The sequence below is a fragment of the Ceratotherium simum genome, chromosome 11 (assembly GCF_057802395.1).
Source record: "Ceratotherium simum simum isolate JZ-2026a chromosome 11, ASM5780239v1, whole genome shotgun sequence".
Classification (NCBI taxonomy): Eukaryota; Metazoa; Chordata; class Mammalia; order Perissodactyla; family Rhinocerotidae; genus Ceratotherium; species Ceratotherium simum.
Window position 1 is genome coordinate 28,988,347 of NC_141910.1, and position 24,029 is coordinate 29,012,375.

Below are 24,029 nucleotides of genomic sequence, written 5' to 3' on the forward strand. Positions count from 1 at the left end.
CTCATATTGCCATGGGGCAATTATTTTTTAATTTGAAGCCTTGGGAAAATGAAAACTTGCTAACTGGTAATTAGCCTGCTTCATAAGGGTATGTTTTCAAAAGTTTTGTAGAAACCTTTGAAAAGTTGAAACACCCTAAACGTTTGCACTTCAACTTACACTGCCATAGCTCAAGTGCTGAAAGGCAACACACAAAATTCAAATGGGGGTCATTTATTGTGTTATTTGTCCCATTATGAATTTAATACAATCCATTTTTAGAATTAAACCTTTATTTCTTTTCCTTTACCAAAAAAATCCCTAAGCTTCTGGAGCCGTTTTCATTTTCATGCTCAGTAGTTTTTAATTTAGTAGTTGTTACGACTGGAAATTCTGTACTGGGGGATTTGAACTTCAACAAGCTCAACACCAAGCTAGAATGAAGAATGTATTTGTACAGTATATGCAGTAGAAGACCAAATTGTAACAAGTTATAGAATACAAGGACAGGGTCGCTTTTATTACACAGGTTACGTTGGGGAATGCATTTACTATGGGGAATGCATTTACTATGGAAGTCGCATCTTGAACCTAACTTTTTTCCATTGTTACAATTCAAACTAAACTGGGACAGTTTGTGAACTTAGGTAGGCTTTCCAGGAATCTAATTGTGTACATTACTCAGGAGCCTCCAGAGAAGGAACTCAACCTAAATGATAAGGATAAATTGAGGGTGATGAGCTTGAACCAGAAGGTTCTGTAGGCTTCAAAGGGAAGAGTGATCCTGAGTAGAATATTTTCTGTCTCCCAAAGCTGTTCTTGCCTAGGTTTTATATACTCATGTCTGTGTTCTAAAGGAAGAAAAGCCTTTAAGTAAAACTTGAAAGAGCTCTTTCACCAAAAAAAGATATTTATGAAGACTTGTCTGAAGAACAATGGTTTATCCATTCCTCTAAATAGCCTAAGTTTTAATATTAGATAATGCTGTACCAAGAAACTTTCTTAATGTGTACTAGGCTGTCTTGGCCTCTTTAGAATTGTGTTCACTGAATTGCGTTTTGGTGTTAATGTTCTCAGCTTTGAGGGACAGTGTAAAAAACTTTCTTAAACAATTCATTTTAGCATTTCCCATAGAGATGATATTGAGGACATTGTTTATCTCTTCATATCTTGCCCACCATGAAGCATCAGTAGGAAAATCTTTGATATCCATATGTATTGTTATACTATGTAGCTGTCTGTAGGTGTCAGTGAGGTTTGACCAGCTATTATTCTCATGGCATGCATTCATTCATGGATTCAACCTTTTTATGGAGCATTTACTGTATGTTTATGGCCTTGCCGTTTTTATTTTTTTACTGTGTTATCTGATTTTTTTAATGTGTTTGATTTTTTTAATGTGTTATTTTATCACTTATAATTCTTGTAAGCTGACTCAAATTCTTTTGGGAATGAGTTGAAGTAAGTTACTAGATGTTCTGAACAAGTACCACCCTGAGCAAAAACTTTGTTTTTTTGGCTGCCTCCCCCTTTTGTGGTTCCTGATCTTAATGCCATAAGATAAAGGTTGGTAAACTACAGTCACCTCAGCAGGCCAAATCCAGCTTGCAGTCTATTTTGGTATAGCTCCCAAACTAAGAAACAATTTTTACCTTTTAAAAGGTTATGGGAAAAACAAAAGAGAAGAGCATGCTGTAGAGTACATGTGACTCAAAAAGCCCATGTAAGGTATTTACTCTCTGGTCCTTTACAGAAAAAGCTTGCTGATCTCTGCTCTTGGAGATCAGTGGACCTTGTTCTGAAGGTATAATAGTGGAAAGAAACAGAAAAGGCTATAGTTTAATTTTTATAAAAAATCCAAAATTTATCATTAATAATTGGAGACTGTATAAATATGAATAATTTGCCACAACTGCAGATATCTCAGTAACTAAAATTCTGATTTAAGCCTATGTATCTCAGTTATCTGGCAATAAGATTGATAGACTATCATAGCTCATACTACATTAATTCTCTCCATCTGATCTTTCTTGAATTTTCATGTTGAATTTTAGAATCTTTGAATTCTCTGTGAAATCAAAACTGGATTGGTCATTTTCTCTTTTGTCCTTGTATCTAAATATTTTCTTATTACTACTTTAAATTTTATATGATAAAATTATGAGTATCTTTACATCTTCAATGTATTTAAATGCTGAAGGATTTCTTTTCAAGGGAAATGTACTCAACTTTTTTTTTAATCTAGTTTTTACAGACTAGAAACTGATTCTTCATAAGTTTAGTAACTGGCAAAAGAGTCTTTTGTATTCTCTGAGTACGTCTGAATGTGATTTACAGCATTTCACATTGTGTAAATTACAATGAAAACTATTAAGAGAATCTAATTCTATTTCTATTATGGTTTCTAATTATAGGTTGAATCACACATATAATCAGCTTTTAAAAGAGACTGAAGTTTTACAAACTGACCATAAAAACTTAAAAAGTCTTCTAAATAATTCCAAACTGGAACAAACAAGACTAGAAGCTGAATTTTCAAAGCTAAAGGAACAGTACCAACAGTTGGACATCACATCCACCAAGCTAAATAACCAGTGTGAGGTGAGCTTTAACAAGTTTAATCACTATGTCCTTCCTTCAGGCATCAAGACATGAGGAAAAAGTAAATGATCATATTATAATGACAATAGCAGTATATATTTAGTAGGATATTTCTGAGAATTGGTCAGGGATAATTAAGTTCACATGTAATTCAGAAAAACTTCCTTTATCATTAATTTGAACGTTTTTTACTGTTAATTTAAACTTATATGTGCAGATACTTTGAAAACTTGTGTAAAATTGTGTCCTTGTTTAATGAAAAAATGTTTACTGACCATCTGGCATGTACTAATACACCACAAAGGTAAAAATCTCTCCCCTTGTGGAGTTTATATTCTGGTGGAAGGAAACAGACAATAAACATAATAAGCAAGTGAAATATATAGTGTTTCAGTGTTGTTACATATGGCAAATTACTCCAAAACTTAGTGGTATAAAACAACCATTTATTGTGCTCATAGATTCTGTGGGTTGGAATTTGGACAGGTACAGTGGGGCCAGTTTGTCTCTGCTCCCCTTGCAGCTGGACAATTGAAAGGTTGAGTGCGTGTTTGGTGGTTGATGCTGGCTATCAGTTGGAGGCATCAGTTTCCTCTCCACGCGGTCTCCCCATGGGCTGATTTGGGCTTTCTCACAACATGGTGAGAACCAGACAGAAACTATCTCTGCTTTTATGATCAAGCCTCAGAAATCATCCAGCATCATTTCTCCTAGATTCTATTCATTGAGGCAGTCCAAGTCCCTTCCAGGTTCAAGGGGAAGAGAAATAGACTCAGCATCTTGTTGGAGAATGGCAAGATTCTGGAAGAGCACATGGACTAGAAATACTGCAGTAACTATTTTGAAAATTAGCCTGCAACATATGGTATGCTACAAGATGATAAGTTATATGCAAGTAAAAATGGGGTAGGGGGTAAGGACTGCCAGGGTGGATGAGGAAGTGTAGCTTGAAATTTTAACTAGGCATCACTGAACAAAGATTTGAAGGAGATTAGGGTGTTATGTGGATTTTGAGAGAAAGAACATTCCAGGCAAACAGCCAGTGCAATGACCCCAAGGCCAGGGGAATCCTGGTGTGTTTAAAAAACACTCCAAGAAGCCAGTGTGGCTAGAGTGGAATGAGCAAAGGGGAGAGTAGTAGGAGATGAGATCAGAGATGTGCCTGGGCAAGATATGTAGCCTTTTAGGCCAGTGTAAAAAAACTTTGACTTTTATTCTGAGTAAAATGGGGACACCATTGGAGGGTTTTGAACAGAAATGATATCTGCCTTATGTATACAATTCTATTCTTAATTCCATGCCTCTCCCTATGATGGTTTGATAAAGTGATAAAAGTTTTGAAATATAAAAAGGACACTGAAAGCCTTAGATAATCCTTAAATTTTATGGTTGGTACCTAAATCATTAAAGTTTGAATATAGCTTAACAGCTGAATTTCATGGAACTTTTAGGAAACCAGCACTTAATTTAAGCAAACTCTTAACTGTAATTAGGAATAGACAGTATCAGAAAAAGTATTACCTAAAAGCTTTTTTGTCTGAAATGATAAACCAATAGAAAGAAAAATTGATTTGAAATCATATACATTTAATTACCCAACAAAGCTCAGAAAGTATAGAACATTCATTCTGCCTGTGATTTGTAAAAGTCTAAATAAAATCTAATTGAGGTAATGGATTTACAGAATGGTAGAGTGAGGAACATGACAAATCAACTCCCCAAGAAGCAGTAAAATTGGACAAAACCATCAAAAACAACCATTTTAGGAATCTGGAACTCAAGCAAAAGCATACAACAAATTGAGCAACATTTATTAAAAAATTACTCAACTTTGGGTAGGAGCATTGGTTGTCTGAAGCATCTATAACTTCTCCCATTCCCATTCCCCAGTTCCAATATCTGGTAGTTCTGCCAGGGCGCAGAACAAGCCATAAAAACCAGCACCTTTGCTACTGGAGGGGACTGATTTGATTTGAGCAGAGCACAGAAAAGTCCTGTGCTGGGGAGAGTTGTCAAAGGCCAACTCACAGATAGGCTGAGGTTGGAATATTGGCTGGGGCAAGTAACAGACCAGCAAACTAATCAGAAATTTAAGTGAAAGATCTGAGGAATGAGACAACCCATCATAGTAGGTCTTGATAAGGTCCCACATGTCACTGGTGGTCTGGACAGCTGCTCAGAAGAGACCAGAAAGGGCCCTAGCTACCTACTTATCCCTAGCTGATTGTCCCAACTTGAGTCAATTGTAAACCCTTGGCTAGGGCTAAGTCATGGAATAACATGATTTGGAGAGAGTGGAAAAATGAATCTATAATATAAGAGGTCAAAATAGTAGTTAATCTTTGTGGGAAGGGATGGTGATTGAAAGAGAGCACAATGAGTGTTTCTGGAATACAATTAATATGCTGTTTCTTGATCTGGGTGCTGCTTTCACACATGTGTGAAAGGCCTAGGCTTGGAACTGTCACACTATCACTTCCACCTCCTTCTCTTGGCCAAAGGCATTCCAAATTCAAGATGAGGGGAAATAGATTCTACTTCTTAATGGGAAGAGTGAGAGGTCACATTCCAAGAGGGTGTAGGTACAAGGAGGAGGAGAAATGCATTGAATTTTGCTGTGAATCTGCCACCTGTTACATTTCAATTTAACAATATGTAGATAAAACAAACATAGCACAATATTGACAGTAGTGAGATCTAGATGGCTGTTTATGGATATTCATAATATTATACTATCTGCTTTTCTGTACCTTTTGACAATTTTCAAAATGTTTGTTTTCTTTTTCCTTTTTTGGAGGCAGGGTTGTTGTTGGCTTTTTTGTTTGTTTGTTTGTTTTTTTTTTTTTTTTTTTAAAGATTTTATTTATTCATTTTTTTCCCCCCAAAGCCCCAGCAGATAGTTGTATGTCATAGGTTCACATCCTTCTAGTTGCTGTACGTGGGACTCGGCCTCGCGCTGGACGGAGAAGTGGTGCCTTGGGGCGCGCCCGGGATCCGAACCCAGGCCGCCAGCATCAGAGCGCGCGCACTTAACCGCTAAGCCACAGAGCCAGCCCTGTTTGTTTTTTTTAAGGCAGATCTCTAGGCTCTACTTCAGACCTGCTGAATTGGAGTGCTAGGTCCCAGAAATCTATATTTTTAAACATATTCTACAAGATGCCACATTTTGAGAATCACTACTTTGGGCTTTCTGACTTCTGCTGGAACCTCTGGCCTAACTAAGGCATATTTCTAGTTTCTACTAACTACACAGAAAAAGCAGCCCCATGCTACTGGCAGCCCAACTACCAGTAATATCAGCTAGTAATACCAACCTTTGATAAGATTACCTGACTCCCTTGATCAAGCCACAAAAAGTGTGTACAAACTTTAAGGTTCCTTGAAAACAGTAGTTGGGGGAAGAATGAGGTGTATTAAGTACCTACTGTGTGCCATAGGCATGACACCAGGTCCTGTATTTGCATATATTATTTAATCCTTGCAACAATCTTGGGGGTGGGAGTTACTATCCTCATTTTATAGATGAGGTCATTGAATCAGAGAATTAACTAACTTGTCTAGAATTTCATAGCTACTTAAACAGAAGGCCAGAGATTTGAATCTAGCTTTCAGACCGTAAGTTAAATAGTTTTGAAGAAAGCAGTGTTTTGGGGACTAGATAATTTATTATATGTTAAACCCAGTGTTTATGAGAATTAAGAAAATATGTATGAACAGCACATAACCCTGTGCTTTAGCTGTCATTATTACTAAAATAATCACTCATATTCTGATCGAAGTGCAACCATCTACTTGTTCAAGTAGCAGTAGACTTAAGTCTTTGTGAAGTACTTTATATTTATCAGATGTTTTGGGTTATGTTAAATGTAAATGTTGATATTTTAAAAAATAAATGTTTGTGTTTAAACAGTTGCTAAGCCAACTTAAAGGAAATTTGGAAGAAGAAAATCGTCATCTACTAGATCAAATTCAGACATTAATGCTACAGAACAGAACACTATTGGAGCAGAATATGGAAAGCAAGGATCTTTTTCATGTTGAACAAAGACAATACATGTAGGTACCAAATAATTTTGTGCTCTGAAATATTACTCATGATTTTATCATTGCCATACCTCATGGCAGGGAATACTCAATGCTAATTTTTTGTGATTTTCAACATTATTATTTCAACATATATTTTTTTGAATGCTTATGTTCTAGGCACTATGCTAAAAACCAGAAATATTATGAAAACACATGGGTCCTGCTCTTAAGAAACTAGTAATATAAAGTGATAAATATAAATAATTGCTATAATGAAGGTATGTGTAGGAGGCCACAGAAATATAGCAAATATAGGGGAAGGAGTACCTTAGTCTGGGAGAGGTAAGGTGGACTTTGCAAAGATGATTGTTTGAGCTGAGACTTAAAGGTTCAACAGGAGTTTGCCTGAGGAGGCATGCCAGGCCAAGAAAGCAGCAAACACAAAAAACATGACAGTGTGATGAAAGTGTCTTGTGGTATGGTATAGGATCTAAAAATTAATCGTTCATACTGGAGCAAAATTGAGGAAGGAAGAGCAGCAAAGTGGCTAAACACTCAGGAGCCACTTCACGAAGGCTTTTCTATGCCAAAGGAGTCACTGAAATGTTTGAGCAGGGGAATAATATGACGATATTTGCATTTTTTTTAAAAGCCACTAATGACATTTTAGAGTATGGATTGGAGGTTCTGAAAATAAAGACAAGCAGTAAGTTTTAAGAAGGCAGTTAGAATAATCTAGTGAAAATAATTCATAAGCAGTGGCAGTTGAGATCAAACGCAAGAAAGATGTGAGAGAGAGAATTGACTAGGCTAAATTATTGGTAAATTGTGTCTCTATTGAGAGTGGTGGAATCTGGTAAAATCAGGGATTTTGGCCTGGGCAGCTCAGTGGGTAGTCTTCGTATTATACCATGATTCACCTTTCCTAAATTCTTCTCTTTCCCTTGTTCCCTAAATGACAAGCACTATAGTATAATAGAAATAGCACAGATGTTGAAATCAGACAGCTCCTAATTCAAATTCCAGTTCTTACAGTCACTAGCTCTGTGACCATAGACAAGTTATTTCATTTCTTTGATCATTGGTTTCTTTTTCTCTAAAATAGAGATATGTTACCTACTTCCAGGGTTATCCTAAGGAGTAAATGAAATAATATATCTGTGCCTTTCAGACATGATGTACATGATGGTAAGCACATATGAAACCAGGATACATCATACATTTTTTGAAGTATCAATTTTAATATAAAATTTGGGGCAGGGAACATTTTTGTATTAATACACAGGGATATCATGGAGCAAAAGGCAGAGTTTGCATGAACTTTTAAGATAAATGCAAAACTTCAGAGAAATTTTACATTTGTGGCTGGCTGCTTGGGACTGCACCTCTAATCCTTTCAGGGTATGTATGCCTTTACTCTCTGCCGTAAGAGGTATTTTACTTAAGAAGCAGTGAGTATATATCTAAAGCTTGGCATTTGAGTTTCTTGTCCCTTAAGCAGACGCATTATCCAAAGCTTTATCTTCTTAATATTCTGATCCCTTATGAATAATCCATTTCCAAGGTTTCATTGATTGTATCTATATAGTTGACTTACAAATATTAGTATCTATTCTGACTTTGAATTTAAATTAAAAATATCCATCTTACCTGTCAGACATTTCTAGCTGAATGCCTCTGTCACATGGTCCTAGCAAGAGTAACAGTGAACTGCTAGTACTGAGAATTTGGAGGTTCCTGATATATTTCAACAGGTAAAAGGAGAAAAGAATTGGGAAGTATAGGTCATCTGCTATTTGTGCTGTGGTGTAAATGTTGGCAGCATCTGTTCACAAAGCATCTTCTTCCATAGAATCTCTCAAGTCAGTTCCTTCTAGTTCCCACTACCCTAGTTGAGTCTTCCCTCTCAACTAGACGACCCCATTAGCCTCCTGAATGCTTTACCTCCATCCTTTCTAATATATCCTATTCCATCACTGAGTTAAAGTACCTAAAGCAAATTGTGCATAATGTCACTTTGTAAGGAAACCTTCAATACTTCTGATATCCTCTTGAGCAAAATCTAAACCTGAAACTCCCTCACTTCTTCCCCTCAGCTAAACTGCTTAATTTAGCATTCTTATCTTTCCTTTTCAGTCTATCTAATATGGCTTTTTTCTTCATTAGGCTTTCTTTGGTCATCTGAGAGGGAAATATTTTCCCTTTTATAAGTTCCTATTGTACTTCCGCAGTAATTTTATTTTGGCATCACTACTGCCTTGGATTATAATAGTCATTTATGTATATATCTTCTTTCTCCTACTATATTATAAGCAGAGCTAGGCTACTTATTATTCATCTTTATATACTCCTCATGCCTTCCTCATTGTAAATGATCACTAAATGTTTGTTGAGTAAATAGTATTCTTTGGCATCACTTTTTTTTTTTAGAGCGATTTTCTTTGGCCTGTGATCTTTGATGTTTCCCTATATAATATATGCAGTCATGCGTCACATAATGACGTTTCGGTCAATGATAGACCACATGTACAACAATGGTCCCATAAGATTAGTGCCATATAGCTTAAGTGTGTAGTAGGCTGTACCATCTAAGTTTGTGTCAGTACACTTGATGATGTTTAGACAATGTCAAAATCACCTAATGATGCATTTCTCAGAACGTATCCCCATAGTTCAGCGACACATGACTATAATACTAAGAACATAAAAATGAGACTAAGATGTGGTGAAACTAGTATATTCATGCTTTGATGGAGGCAGGAAATAATTCTCTACTAGTAAATTAAGCCTAAATAATTCTGCCATAAAGGAAAAAATGTGTTTGCATGAAGATGTGGTTGCAAGATTATTTATTGTATCTGTAATTGTAAGCAAACTATTCAACATTCTAATTTTTTGCCTATATAAATTATAATAAATTACTCTTCATTCCAAAAATCATTTGAGATACTAAAGATCCAAGAATAGAAGAAAAGTCAATGTTGATGTAATGTGTAATTGCTGTAAAAAGATGTTGAGAGAATTCCTTTGTCGTGATGAGATTGTAATATGGAAAATTTTCTTTAAACAAATAAATACTATTGAAGAATTAAAACTTTAAATCCTATAGCTTTTTATTTAAGTAAGTTGTAAATTTAAAGAAAAGGAGAGGGCCGGCTCCGTGGCTTAGCGGTTAAGTGCGCGCGCTCTGATGCTGGCGGCCCGGGTTCGGATCCCGGGCGCGCCCCGAGGCACCACTTCTCCGTCCAACCCGGGGCCGAGTCCCACGTACAGCAACTAGAAGGATGCGGACCTATGACGTACAACTATCTACTGGGGCTTTGGGGGGAAAAAAATGAATAAATAAAATCTTTAAAAAAAAAAAATAAATAAAGAAAGAAAAGGAGAAACTTGGAAACCTAATAACTGTTACTAACCTAATAAATTCTTAGTTGTCAACTATGGTATCTGTATTTGTTTATGTTTTGCGGAGAAGTTAGAGCATAGTCACACAATAATTTAATATCATTCATAGCTGTACAAAATATGCATGTCCTAAAATGTAATTTTTATTCTTATAGTGATAAGTTAAATGAATTAAGACGACAAAAGGAGAAATTAGAAGAGAAAATTATGGATCAATATAAATTTTATGATCCATCTCCTCCTAGAAGGTACTAGTCACCAGATTTTATTCATTTTTATTTTGCGGGGGGGGAAGGAAAATTATATTAAGACTTTTAATTTTATGAAGGATATATATGTTGAATTTTACACTGATAAGAATTTTTTTAATTATTCTCTTAGGAGGGGCAACTGGATTACTCTAAAAATGAGAAAATTGATAAAGTCTAAGAAAGATATTAATCGAGAACGTCAGAAATCTCTAACATTAACACCTACCCGCTCAGACTCCAGTGAAGGATTTCTTCAACTCCCCCATCAAGATAGTCAAGATAGTTCTTCAGTAGGTTCAAACTCTTTAGAAGATGGCCAAACTCTGGGGACCAAGAAAAGCAGCAGTGAGTGCTTCAACTTTTAAACATTTGTGATCTCCAGTATTGATTTAGAATTCTTTCTAAAGATTTCTGTTAAATAACTTCAACTGTCCTTTGAGGTAGTAGTCTGATGAATGCATTTCTTTTTAACTCCATCTCATTATAAAATTCATTGCATAATGCAGTAATGCATAACCACCTGATTTTCTATATTGTGTGTTTAGGGATATACCATGTACAGAGATACCATAATTGGGCCAGGGAGATAAAATAGTGTAGAAAGAACATTGAAGTAAGAGTCAGAATACCTCTGCCTCTCGCTAGTTCTGTTAATATGGGCAAGCCTTCTACCTTTATGTCATACTTCATAGGGTGATTATGAGGAGCAAGTGAGAAATATTTATAAGAGCTCATTTTCATAATTATTTATAACTAAATAGTGTAATATGGCATTTTGTAATGAGGTTTTACTTGTATACTTCAATGGTGTCAAAATGGAGCTAAGTTACATTGGGAGGAAGCAAAGATAAATAGGTATGAATTTGAGAGAATGTTATTCAATGATTTAGAAATAATTGAAGGTTATGAAAATTATTGAGGGATTGCTTGGTAGAGGGTCAATTAAAATAGATGTGGAGATAAAAGTTTGTGATTTAATTTTTAAATTACAAATGTAGAAGTACACATCATAACATGCCCTATACAATTCATAATCTTTTTGTTTTATTACTAGTGTGCTTAGCTAAACAACAAGAGCAAAGTAAAAGCCTAAAGAAGTGAATTTTAAGAGAAAAACAATTCAATATTAGGCCCTTGGAAGATATCTAAGTCGACTGCTATCAATGTTCTTATAAAATGTTTAAATAGGATACTTTGAATTCACTCATACTATCACCAGAGACACTAAATTTAAAAATATATATAATCATAATTTACATATTTATATAAATATTATGTATATTATATGTATAAATTTTACTACTATTCTTTTGAAGTAAATAGCAGGCAAAAACAGCTACTACTTCCCCCGGGGAAGTAGTCTCTCTCTCCTATGGGCAACTCGCAAAATACTCAAAAACTACAGGCAGTGTTTTGGCCTCAGGAGAATTATCTCTGAAAAGACAATATTTTAGGGTGTAGGAGATTAGACATTCATTATAGGATGTATTTCAGAATGCAATATATATATGCATATATATTTCAGAATATGCAATTATTCTAAAAACTAGAATCCATAAGTAAGCAACAGAATACACCATGCACATACATATGTACATATACCATACATGCAGGTGTGTGTGTGTGTATATATATTAGTCTCAAGAAAGTGGTTTAATTCTATATCTCCACATAATATTGTTACCTGGGTCTTTTGCTGTCTAGTCTTGTCACCCGAATCTAAACGAAACCTCTGAGTATTGTTACTCAGAGAGATCATCAATTTTTCTTTAAAAAGGTGCCAGATAATTCAATTTTATCTGCTACTGTTAGTCATAAAATATCTTACATCTTAATAAATGAGAAATGGTAATGGGTATACTTAATTTTTTTAATTAAAGGAAGATATTTCAATTCAGGTATGAGAACATACACAAGATAGGCACGACAAGTCTTTTGAGGTCATCTTGTATGTTTTAAATATAAATCTGTTATTCACACTCTCTGCTGAAACATCCAAAATAAAAATCAGAAGGAAGTAATATTCTCCTTTCCTGCAATTGTTCAGGTTTAGAATATTTAAAATAAACCACAAAACCCAACAATGCTAATGTTCCCTTACTTTCAGTACAGTTTGGGAAAAGAACATTGTATATCTACAAACTAATTGCTGTAAGAGGGATCACATTCCTCCACTGGCAAGTTTAAAACTCCTTTTAGCCTGTCCGTTTTGGAAGAGTGTCTGTCTGTCAGTAAAGCAGTCTTTGGAAAACAGTTGAAAACAGAAAAAGTTATCTAAACAAGACAACGTGTACATGCTGCAACCACTCAGCTTTGTTTTAGCTAAGTGTCCATTTTTACGTTGCTTTCAGTTCATTTCTTTTTAATCATTGAAAACAGCTGTGTTTACCAACCTAGAAAAAAATAGGTCAAATTAAAACTTAAATGAATCGTGACTATTCCTAATAGCAATCAAATAAATAAGTTAAAAAGCTGTATGTCCACTGCATTCTCCTTAATGAATGGTACTTGTCAGTTTGTCAAAAAAGCTTTGATTACTTACAAGATGATGGCAAACCCTGAAAAAGAGCATAGTTAAGGCTGTGTACAATATGCTTTTAAGTTTTTATGCAAGTTGCTTCCCTAGCTCCTAAATTGCAGTTCCAGAAAGGTGTAACAATTTTTTGTGTTCAAATCTTATTAAAATATGGCTTAAGAATGTTAGTGATTCTAGTGAACATTATTATTTTTATGCTAATGACTTCTACTATAGTTATAACCCGAATTTTCATTCACAAAATTTTTTTGCACTGTGCTACCTTTGATTTTTTTAATAAATTCACCCAAAAAGCCCTTCAAAGTATCTAAAAATGTTATACATACATATCTTTCTGTCATTTTTGCTTGCTTTAGAATGCCTCCTTATCAGAGCTTAGTGCTAGCACTTACTACTACTGTCAAAATACTCTTTTTTTTCTCTTTTTCCTAGCCAGTCTTTTTGCATAATGAAATTAATATAATTGCTTAAGTCATCTTTTGAAAGACTTTGCTCAAAAGAATATATATTTCCATGGTGCTACTAAATAATGCACCAGAATTCAGTTTAAACAAAGAAGTAATTTCCTATTTTCTTTATTAAAGTTTATGAAAATAATGAAAGTTTTAAAAGTTTCTTTAGATTGTTTTAAACATCCCCTGGACACCCTAGTTTTTGTTGGTGTATATTAATAAAATACTCTTATAGGATGTACATTTTCCTAAATTATTTTTTTCCAAAATAGAGCCGTATAATTTAAGAAGTTAAAGAAAGTAGAGGATTGAAAAGCCTTGTACATTTTCATCATGTGTACTCTGTGGCCCACCAATAGCCCTGTTTTTAAAGGTATACCCTTACTACTTAACTAGGAAAATTGTTCCTTCCATAAGGAATTCTAATCAGTTCTGTATTTACAGGACGTTAGCCAATCCAAGCTTTCAAAGTATATGTCGTCATCATTGTCTTCAGTGCTTTTTCAAGTATTTTAAAGTATCAAAGTACATATTTCATATTTCATTATCACTCAGCAGCACGAGAATAATAGCTTTAGTATAGCATACATAGCTGAAACTCAGACATTCATTTCTGTCCTTAATTTCAACATTTAACTCCCATCTGTTCTTCTCCCTTTTTTCTTTCATTTTTCTGTTTCTGTTTTTCCTCATGCTCTGACATTAAAGTGGTTGCACTGAAAAGACTGCCCTTTTTGAGGAACAGACCGAAGGATAAAGACAAAATGAAGGCCTGCTACCGTCGTTCCATGTGTAAGACTTTATGACAGTTCAGCTTCTTTCAAATGACTCCACTGGCTTCCATTACTAATTTTTTACTAACTTTTGTCTGGACTGTGCCAATTTTCTTATTTTGCAAAGTGCAGTCTTCCCCTAATACAAGGAGCTGGAAGAATATTTTTTTCAAAACTGGCACTGAATTTGCATTATATGTATGTCACTGATACATATACGTGCATATGTTTAGCCATACATGTAATATACTTGTAAATTTCCACTGCTTTCTAAAAGTTGGCAGAAAAAAAGCTTTAATTTTATATGCCATAGAGATTTTTTCCCAAAGAAATTTACTTAAAGAAAATATTAACAAAACCTTTAGCATTAGGAATTTATTTCCTTAATGAACTAGATTAAATAAATAAATAAATAAAATGTCCTGTAACCTTTGAAAATGTTTGTCATTCTTTATATAATAATACTCTGGATTTTTCTTTTTTTAAGTGGAATGGGTATTACGTAATCACATTAAATGTCTGTCACTGTGGATATTATCTCTTTTAGGTTTTTATTGAGTGGTATACTTATTTGATTCATACAATGAATAATTTCTTTGGTAACCTGCTCTGACCAAGGACTCGTTGTCATTTTCAATAATGATGCTGTATAAGAACTGCTCTCCATCTTACCTTTATTCATTCCATTTTTGTCACCACAAAACCACATTATGAAGGCTTCTAATTATACTGCACATGACTGCGCAAAAGCATGGCAGTTGTACAGAGTAAAATTCCTTTTTCTGTCTTTAAAGGGGGGGGGGGAGGTGAGATAAAAATACTGACTGAAACTTACCAGCCTTTGGGCTACTCATTTCATTCAGCTGAATGCATGTCATAATTCAGATGACCACTTGGTTATAGTTTTTGATATTCATTGCATTAGTCCATAGACAAAAACCAGATCATTTATAATACAAAATAGAAATAAGAACAAATACATTAACCATGCTGATTCATTTGCTTTCATTTGCATCCCAGCCATGAATGACCTGGTGCAGTCCATGGTCCTAGCAGGAGGACAGTGGACAGGTAGTACTGAGAATTTGGAGGTTCCTGATGATATTTCAACGGGTAAAAGGAGAAAAGAATTGGGAGCTATGGCCTTCTCTACTACAGCCATCAACTTTTCAACTGTCAACTCTTCTACAGGCTTCAGATCCAAGCAGTTGGTTAATAATAAAGGTATAGGCTGTTTGCACTGTGGTGTAACTGTTGGCAACAGGAATTTTAATTTGACTTTCCCACATGTACTTTTTTGACAGCAACAACCTGAAATAATTATCAAAACAATCTGAATTTGATTTGAGGGAATTTTCAAATCATTTCAGAAATTTAAAGCATCATACAAATAACTAAAATCTTTTCTAGGCCTTTCATAATAAAAAGCTAATGAGCTAACCAGAAAAGGAAGAGTAAACCAAGTAAAGAGTGAGAAAAGGAGAGAGTGATAGAAGCTTTTAAAAAAACCTAAAGACACTACAACTTTAAACAGAGAGAACCATGTGGAACAACCCAGGCTCTTGCTTTGCTTTGCAGGGTCACAAGGGAGATTGTTTCATTGCTTCTGATGTTTTCCCTAAGCAAGTCAATTCTCATTAGAGCTATTACGTTTCTTTCTCTTAGGTCCAGTTTCTGGTTGTCTATGAAATATGTTAAATCAAGATATATTATACATGATTGAAAAAGAATTTTCATAGTCTACGTAAATAAAATTTAATGATGGGATTTTTTGTTTTGTTGTTAAAAGATATTTTTATATCCATTTTACTATTTTATGTAGATACTACATCCTTTGAAGATATAAGTCCACAAGGTATTAGTGATGATTCTAGTACGGGATCAAGAGTTCATGGTAAGATAATGAACTTTATTTAGAGAGTACATATTACATACAGAATGGAAATGCTAAGACTCTTGCATTGAATTGGTGAATGTGGCCTTGCCAGCAAGCATGTCTTCTCTAACCTGCATCTCATATCTACCTCTGCCATTTCTTCAGATCTAATACTCCCTTTAGCCCCTTTTAAGGTTATTGCTTCATCTAAATAGTCTCTGTTTTAGTCAAGGTCATTTATAAAGTATGCCTGCACAGTGCTCAAAGGTAATTTTGTTGCCATTTTGGTATAGGGTTAAAGTTATGAGAGATATATCATTTTACCATTGATTTAAAATATATTTACTTTGGTACAGGATGAACTCTAAGAAACTACATTTTCTGCAATGTTGAGCATTTCAAATTTTTGAATTTCTATCTGGAAAATCATATCTTACCAAATTAGATTATTAACAATAAGTGGATAACATTAAAGGAATTTCATATGTAAGCAAGATTTTAAGAAGTAGGACAGGGCCACGTTAACTGTGCAATTGTTTCCCTTGTATGGATAGGAATACAGGACATTAACTGTGCAGATGCTCATATTTCTCCTGTTCGTGGCATATCTGCAATGTGCAGGGTTCCTTGTCTGATCTCTTGTAAGTGACCATTATAATCACTAGCACTTTTTTTTGGCGGGGAAGGGGTGGGGGCATGTCATTGTCTTTAACTAAAACAGACCTAGTATCCATCTAGAAATCATTTCCAAATCTAAATATGCACTTTAACATCTTTTCTTTGAATCTCAACTATTGTTTCAGAAGTATCCTGTTCTAAAGGGTCTAACTGAAGTATCTGGAAATGCCTTTGCTTTCTAATCTATAAGATTCAACTTTCGATGGGCATGCTCAGCCTGTGAAAGTATGCATGATTGCTTCTTCAAAGCATTCTGTGATCAGAATGTAAAGTTCAGTGTCATCAGCTGGAAGTTTTATCACACTGTCTCCTGATTTTTTCATTTAGCTTCGAGACCAGCCAGCCTTGATAGTGGCAGAACATCCACTAGCAATAGCAATAATAATGCTTCAATCCATGAAGTAAAAGGTATGCTGTAGGTAAATTTGTTAATATGCTCCATCCATTTCCAGATTTAGAAGTGGGAAATTGGTGAAGTTCCTGGGGTAAGGTATGAGATCCAAATCATCTACATTTGGAATATAGTTCCTTAGAACATTTTCTACTTTTCACATTGTAATACAAGTGTATTTCAATGAATACAAATGTAAAAACAGGAGCAGTTATTTTGGTTTCCATTTTTCATCTTCACAGATAAAATATTTTTATTGTAATCTTTATACTTCAAAAATATCTGTAGGTCCTTATTTTACTTACATTTTGTCTTTGTCTTGAAAATGGTTGTCCTCAATTTTCTCATGATGCATGTACATTGAAATCTCATTACAGAAAATGTTTTAGAAAAAATTTTAGCTTAATTTATCCGTGAAATAAAGGGAAATTTTTTTTTAATTTGAGAAGACAAGTGTGTGTGTGTAAGTAACAAGAGCCAAATGGATGCATGTAGCTCATATAAAGAATTATTTCAAGATATCTTTTCCTTAATTTTTAAATATACATTCCAAGGTGAGGTTTTTATGTAAATGTCTGGAAGTCTTGACTACTGCCTTTTTTCTTAAAGATATACTGCCTATTCAGATTCTGGAATTGTTTAATAGATTATAAAAGTTGGTTAAAGTAGTTATTCTCCATAGTCTAGAATTGTCAAATTATAATGAATGTGTTTGTTCTATGGCTTTTTGTATTATAAAATCATTTTGTTTCAGTTGTAATTTTATTTTATCATTAATACATGACTTGGTTGTAGTGATTTGAAAAATCTTATTTCAAGGAGGGATTTTTTTTTCATCTTTACAATCATGTTCTTATATCCAGTAGAAAAATGTAGTCTGAAAATATGAAGTATTTCGTTTCTGATTTGAAAATATAAATCCTTATTTCTATAAAATGTTACATAACTTGAGCCAAATTCTTTGACCCACTTTACTCTCTGTGATTAGGAAATCATGGAAAGTGGCATTTTCTATCTCAGTATATCTATATTATGTATCTAATGTATCTGTACATTTGGTATTGATCAAAATGAATCAGCACTCCTAAGGAATAGCATAAACTTTAGGGAACTTTTTTTCAGAACTAGTAATTTGTGTTCTATACAGTTGCTAAACCTCAATGAATCGTTTAAGATTATGTAGCCACCATACCAACAGTGGAAAGCAGGAACAATCAGATGATTCAGACATTAAATAAAGAATAAAATACTATGTATTTGATTTTATATCTTTACTGGAATTTTCTAAGTAATTACATCATGTCTCCATTTGACTTTCTATACGCCTGCTATTTAAATAAAAAAATTTTTTTAAGGTTATTGATTTAGGATGAACAGAGAAGCCTTCAAGTAAGGAATAAAGACTTCATAGAGAGGCAAAGAATTAGAACTTTTAGCATTTAGAACAGTTTTTGGTTTTAATATTCTGAAGTAATTTAAAATTCATATAATCATGTTTTGTTCTAAATTGTGAGGTATTTTACAATTACTTGAACCTAAATTTTTTAAAATGTATTATTCATTCATTTACTCATCAAATGTATTGTGTGCCTGCTTTGTATATTTAGGCTCTTAGTATGGTGGTGAAAGCAAGTCTTTTTCCTTGTGGAACTTATAATATTTATCAATTTCACAAAAATGAGGAAGCAGGCTATGGCAGACAATTATTAGACTGATGAAAGATTAACATGGTTTACTAAGCATTTCTAAATAAAGTTTGTAAGTCAGTTTGGCTATTCATAAGAATCTAGTCAACAAATGTTATTACTTATATAGTTTTAATCTCATTTCCATTATTGAACTCTTAACACACCATTTACTCCAAAAGCAGGTGCAGTTAATATCCAAAGCAGGCCACAAAGCCACAGCAGTGGAGAATTTAGCCTGCTTTATGATCATGAGGCTTGGTCTAGCAGTGGTAGCAGCCCAATCCAGTACCTGAAAAGACAGACCAGATCAAGTCCAGTGCTCCAGCACAAAATGCCTGAAATACTAGAGAGTCGAGCACATCACAAGATCAAAATTGGTTCCCCTGGAAGTGAAGTTGTTACTCTACAACAATTTTTGGAAGAAAGCAACAAGCTTACCTCAATACAGGTTAGTTTTTTCTATAGTGACCTTAATTTAAATGGACACTACAAGTTGAATTTCTATGATGGAACTTCAGAGCCTTTTTTTTAAGTTAAGGAGTAAAGTTTAGCGATACTACCAATTTTATATCATACAGTCTAATATATCAGGAGAGTAAAAGTATGGCTGTATTCACTAATCTATTTTGATAATTTTTTTTAACAGATGAAGTCCTCCAGTCAAGAGAATCTTTTAGATGAAGTAATGAAAAGTTTGTCTGTCTCTTCTGACTTTTTGGGAAAAAACAAACCAGTTAGCTATAGTCTGGCCAGGTCAGTAAGTGGAAAAACCCCAGGAGACTTCTACGATAGACGGACAGCTAAGCCTGAACAATTTGTGAGACCTGGTCCTCGAAAGACTGAAGATACCTGCTTCATTAGTTCTCCAGGAAAACCTACACCAGGCACTCAAGGGAAGCTAAAATTAGTAAAAGAAACTTCTCTGTCACGACAATCAAAAGATAGTAATCCTTATGCCACTTTACCTCGTGCAAGCAGTGTGATCTCTACTGCCGAAGGAACTACTCGAAGGACAAGCATCCATGATTTTTTGACCAAGGACAGTAGATTACCTATGTCAGTTGATTCACCACCAGCTACTGCTGATAGCAACATCACTGCAGCATCTAGTGAGTACCGTTTACATCAGTGGTCCTCTCGTACACTTCACAGTCCAACATATCCTGTAGGTTATCATGCACAAAATGATTTAGCTACAGATAAGCCGGAGTCTCTCTATGCCCACGCTAGAAACTCAAGAACAGAGAGGTCACATTTTCTAAACCAAACTTTTGCCACTATTAATGCGTCTGATGATGCATTTGGAGTATCAGATAAAGATAGCATAGAGTCATTTACTGTGGTTCATCTGTCTCAGCCATTTTTATCCCTGAATACAGAATTAGTTAGTAACATAAGTGGGTTACCTCCCAGGCCAGTCATCAGAGTAACTGACCAGACTTCTGCCTCTTTGGATAAAGCTGCACAGAAAGATAATGAACAGTTTTCTGATAATCAGAACCTTAATAACAGTAACCCACAGTCTTCTGTAGATGGCAATAATCTTATCACTCCAGCATGCCTCTATCCTGATGACACAGAAGCTGCATTTTTGGTTTCTGAGGATAATCAAACTGTTTGGTATGAATATGGTTGTGTATGATCAAAACTGCACAATATAATACCGATGTCATTTGATATGCAACGTGCTTCTCTAATCTGATTTGAAGAGCTGCTGTCAAAAAGTATCATTTGGCTAGGTTTATATTTTTATTTTTAAATGATGGCATAGTGTTCAATTATACATAATAGCATGTATATAAATGTGAATGTGTAACCACACCAAAGCCTGCATGAATAAATTGCATTGTACATGTTCCGCATGACTTTAAAAACCTTAGCAATACATGCTCCTCTTTCATATTTTTTTGTTACCTGATAAGAGATTGTTACTTTGATACCTAGAAGCATGTGAAAATAGTTGCATGCAATAATTACCAAGAAGGCATTTCCAAGTCATAGTTACTTCATTACTTCCAGAAAAGAATGCTCATTTTCTCCCTCCCTCCCTCCTGCTCCTCTTCCCTCCCTCCCTCCTTCTCTTCCTCTCACTCCCTTCTTTTTTTTTTTTCCAGAATGTGCACTTCATATTGCACATGTACAGTAGTGGTAAGGAAAATATGTAAAAAGATGTCATCTTCTTTTGCCATTTAATTATGCCTTCTGTCCTGCTGTTTTATTTTCAAAGAAACAGTAAATAACTCAATACTTTATGTAGCAAATATTAACTACTTCCCATATTTATAAAATTGTTCAGATTTAAAACATTGTTAATACTCATCAATTTAGTGTAATTCTTAAAAAACTCCATCAAATTTAAATGTGACTTATACAGTGACTAGGAGCATTTGTATTAATTCTACTTCTTCTCTGCACTTTCCTTCATCTGATAAATATAAGAGCTCAAGTACTATCTTTCTTTGAAGATGACTTTTTTACTTGGAATCAGTTAACATAGTTTTTCCAGTTCTTTTTTTTATATCAAGTCAAAGAGAAATAAACCAAATCATACTCAATGTGTTGGAAATTTGAATTTTTACTTCTGTTCAAAAAGGGTAGCAAGTTTACAAAGTGGTGAAGATTGTTACTTCTATAATTCTATAATTTATTTATTATTAAATTATATATGTCTGTCCTTAAAACAGAATTTTCTAAAATGAGTACATTGTGCTAAAATAAAATGTAGAATTAGGATTTGTAACCATTTAAACAAACAAGTATGTTTTTAATAGAACATATTTTAGACCTAAGAATAAATACCAACTCTTAGCTAAAAAATAACCATATAAGATAGAGAAAATAATTGCTAACTCTGACTCAATATCATAAACTTTAAAATTATGTTGCTGTGGTCATAGCACTTTTAAAGCAGAATCAGCTAAACTTAAATCTCTGACTCCCAGAATAAAACAAAAAAACCCCAAAAACCCATAACCTTAATTCACTTACTTCTAGAGGAGTGTATCTTACCTCTGTCTCTGGAATGTTTTTTGCCATTTTCATTCAGCCTAAATATTACTGATAATAACTCAGCCTGGCATCTGGAAGGAATGTTTTGAAATGTAACTAAATGGGGAGGAAATTATTTTAGACATATTATATTATTATTGTTATTAATTGGGCCAAAGAAAGCAGAATCTATAGAGAATCTTTGCTTGATGAAATTTGTATCTTTCATAAATTAAGCCATCCTCTTGTACTTAGACAAGATCATTTCAAGGGCTAGGCCCCTTCCATTTATATTTTTGACCATACTTCTTTTCTCATAGGCTGCTATTACTAAAAATGGTTGTAGTGCAGGTAATCAAATGAACACAATCAGAAATTTTTCATATTTTTAGTACCACCTAATATATTTTCTATGTGAATACATCAATCTATTTTAATGTCAGTTGTTTACAATCAGTCCTAACATTTCAAATGTTTTTAGTGTCCCTTTCCTTTTTTCATAACCTAATAATAAAACTTAATGGTAAATGTGGGTGAGATTAGATGGGGGCCATATATGATGATACAAATGTAATAATTAGTGTTCTTTTCCGCATTGAGTGAAAGATTATTTCACAACTACTTCAACTTTTTAGATACTATAAATCTGGTCATACACTCTAAATTTAAAATATTAAATTTATTTATGCAAAATATGTTGAGAAATCATGTGCTATTATATTAAAAACTATGTGATTATTTTACAAAATTAGACTTGCAGGAAAGAAGTATTTACAACCCAAATAGCTATAGTTAGATATACAGCATGTTTTCAAAAAGAACATACACGTTGTGCTTGTGAGACAGATACATACAATGTCTGTGTGTCTTGAGGATTGTCTGAGAATATAGGCTAGACCTCCTTCAGAAATTATCATCGACTATGGAGTCATAAAATTCCCCCAAAACACTAGTTTCTTACCTGTGTTTCTTCATAGCACTTGGGATCAAATTTTTAGTGGTGGGAAGAACCTTAGAAATCATATAAAGCCAGTGCTTCCCAAACTTTAAAAAATCAACATAATGCTTTCTATAAATGAAATCTTACATAGATACCCCAACTTTTTAAAAAAAAAATTTTTTTTTGAAGATAAAAGTGAAGCAACTCTGACTCAATGGAGCAGCTGCATTTTTTTCCTCTAAGACATGTCCATAAATATCCTTACGGCTTCACAAAGGATTGAGAAACTATTGGGAGTTACCCAATTTTAGATGAAACTGAATAGCTTTCATATTCCTGGCCTAGGTTTCTGAAAATTATACCCTTATTATTTGTATGACATGGTAAACATATGTTGTTAGGCATTGGGTCTTTTTTGACCAAAGCAATTTTAGCTATAACAGTGTAAGTAGGTATAGTATTTGCCTATAAAATATGACTCCGGCCCTGGTTTTCTTAGTAAGTAATACAAATATTTCATTGTGGATGTTTCCGCTGCTGCATGCGAGATTATTTTTTACTTTAAAACTGTATGTGACCATTTAGTAAATAAACATGGTAAGTAAATCTATCTGACAATAAGAGGACATAAGTATATTATTTGTAGCTTTTAAAATATAAAAAGCAGTCTTTAAGTTATGAGATCAGATTAATAAATTTCTCAGAGTTAGATTCCTTCTCCTTGCCCTACTCAGTGAGAGCTCTTTAGTTTATCTTCATGAATTGTATTATGTTTAGCCTTTGATTAAATAACATGAAATGCTTTTCTCCTGCAGATGTGGACAAAGTACAAGAAAGCAGAAATTCAAAAAGCAGGTCTAGGGAGCAACAAAGCTCCTAATTCTGTTACCCACTACATGACATGTGGGCCAAGTGGTGAGTTTTTTGCTTAAAATGTAAATGAGATTAGTCTCATTTATACAAACTAACCGTGTTAAGTATAAGAACAAGTGCACATTGCATTAACGGATGTAAATATTGCTTGCTTAATTCATGACTTTCTGTCTTAATTACTTATTAGTAAAGGAAGATTAGTTGATTCCCGTAAGTTTTTGCCTGTCAGTGCAGAAAGCAAACCTTTAAAAATTATTTTTCTTTTTTTTTATCAATTTAAATTTGATTTTACTAGTGAATAATATTTTAGGAATTCCTTTTTTAGTTTGAAGTCTTTTTTTGTGGTAGGAATACAACTTTCCCACAATATTCTTAATTAATTGAGCAGAATAAACTAAATGCCTTTTCTATGAAGAGCCACTTAAAGAAAAATTGTCTCTGACTTTCTGTCACTCTCTCATTCCTATAGAAATACTTATATCTGATGCATGCTGTTCTTATAGTGGCTGCTCTGTATTTTCTCTCTCTCTTATCTTCAAGCTTTTCTTATATTTTCTTCTTTCTACCTCCAA

The 24,029-nt window shown here is 33.9% G+C and overlaps 1 protein-coding gene across 9 annotated transcripts in view; it reads left to right on the forward strand.

Moving 5' to 3' along the window:
- CCDC88A (coiled-coil and HOOK domain protein 88A) overlaps positions 1 to 24,029 on the forward strand; it is a 116,385-nt gene that overhangs the window by 91,344 nt on the left and 1,012 nt on the right. For 2 of the 9 annotated variants that reach the window (XM_087436745.1, XM_087436746.1), the window contains exons 22-32: positions 2,394 to 2,580; positions 6,491 to 6,636; positions 10,167 to 10,259; positions 10,393 to 10,607; positions 13,959 to 14,042; positions 15,044 to 15,247; positions 15,846 to 15,917; positions 16,454 to 16,540; positions 16,905 to 16,985; positions 18,836 to 19,104; positions 19,303 to 20,514. In XM_087436745.1, the coding sequence (XP_087292871.1) occupies positions 2,394 to 2,580; positions 6,491 to 6,636; positions 10,167 to 10,259; positions 10,393 to 10,607; positions 13,959 to 14,042; positions 15,044 to 15,247; positions 15,846 to 15,917; positions 16,454 to 16,540; positions 16,905 to 16,985; positions 18,836 to 19,104; positions 19,303 to 20,298 (2,434 nt within the window). In that variant the 3' untranslated portion in view covers positions 20,299 to 20,514. Of the gene's footprint in view, positions 1 to 2,393; positions 2,581 to 6,490; positions 6,637 to 10,166; positions 10,260 to 10,392; positions 10,608 to 13,958; positions 14,043 to 15,043; positions 15,248 to 15,845; positions 15,918 to 16,453; positions 16,541 to 16,904; positions 16,986 to 18,835; positions 19,105 to 19,302; positions 20,515 to 23,399; positions 23,500 to 24,029 lie in introns of those variants that run through there. The other 7 variants (XM_014791510.2, XM_087436750.1, XM_014791505.2 and 4 more) reach the window with 5 other exon arrangements.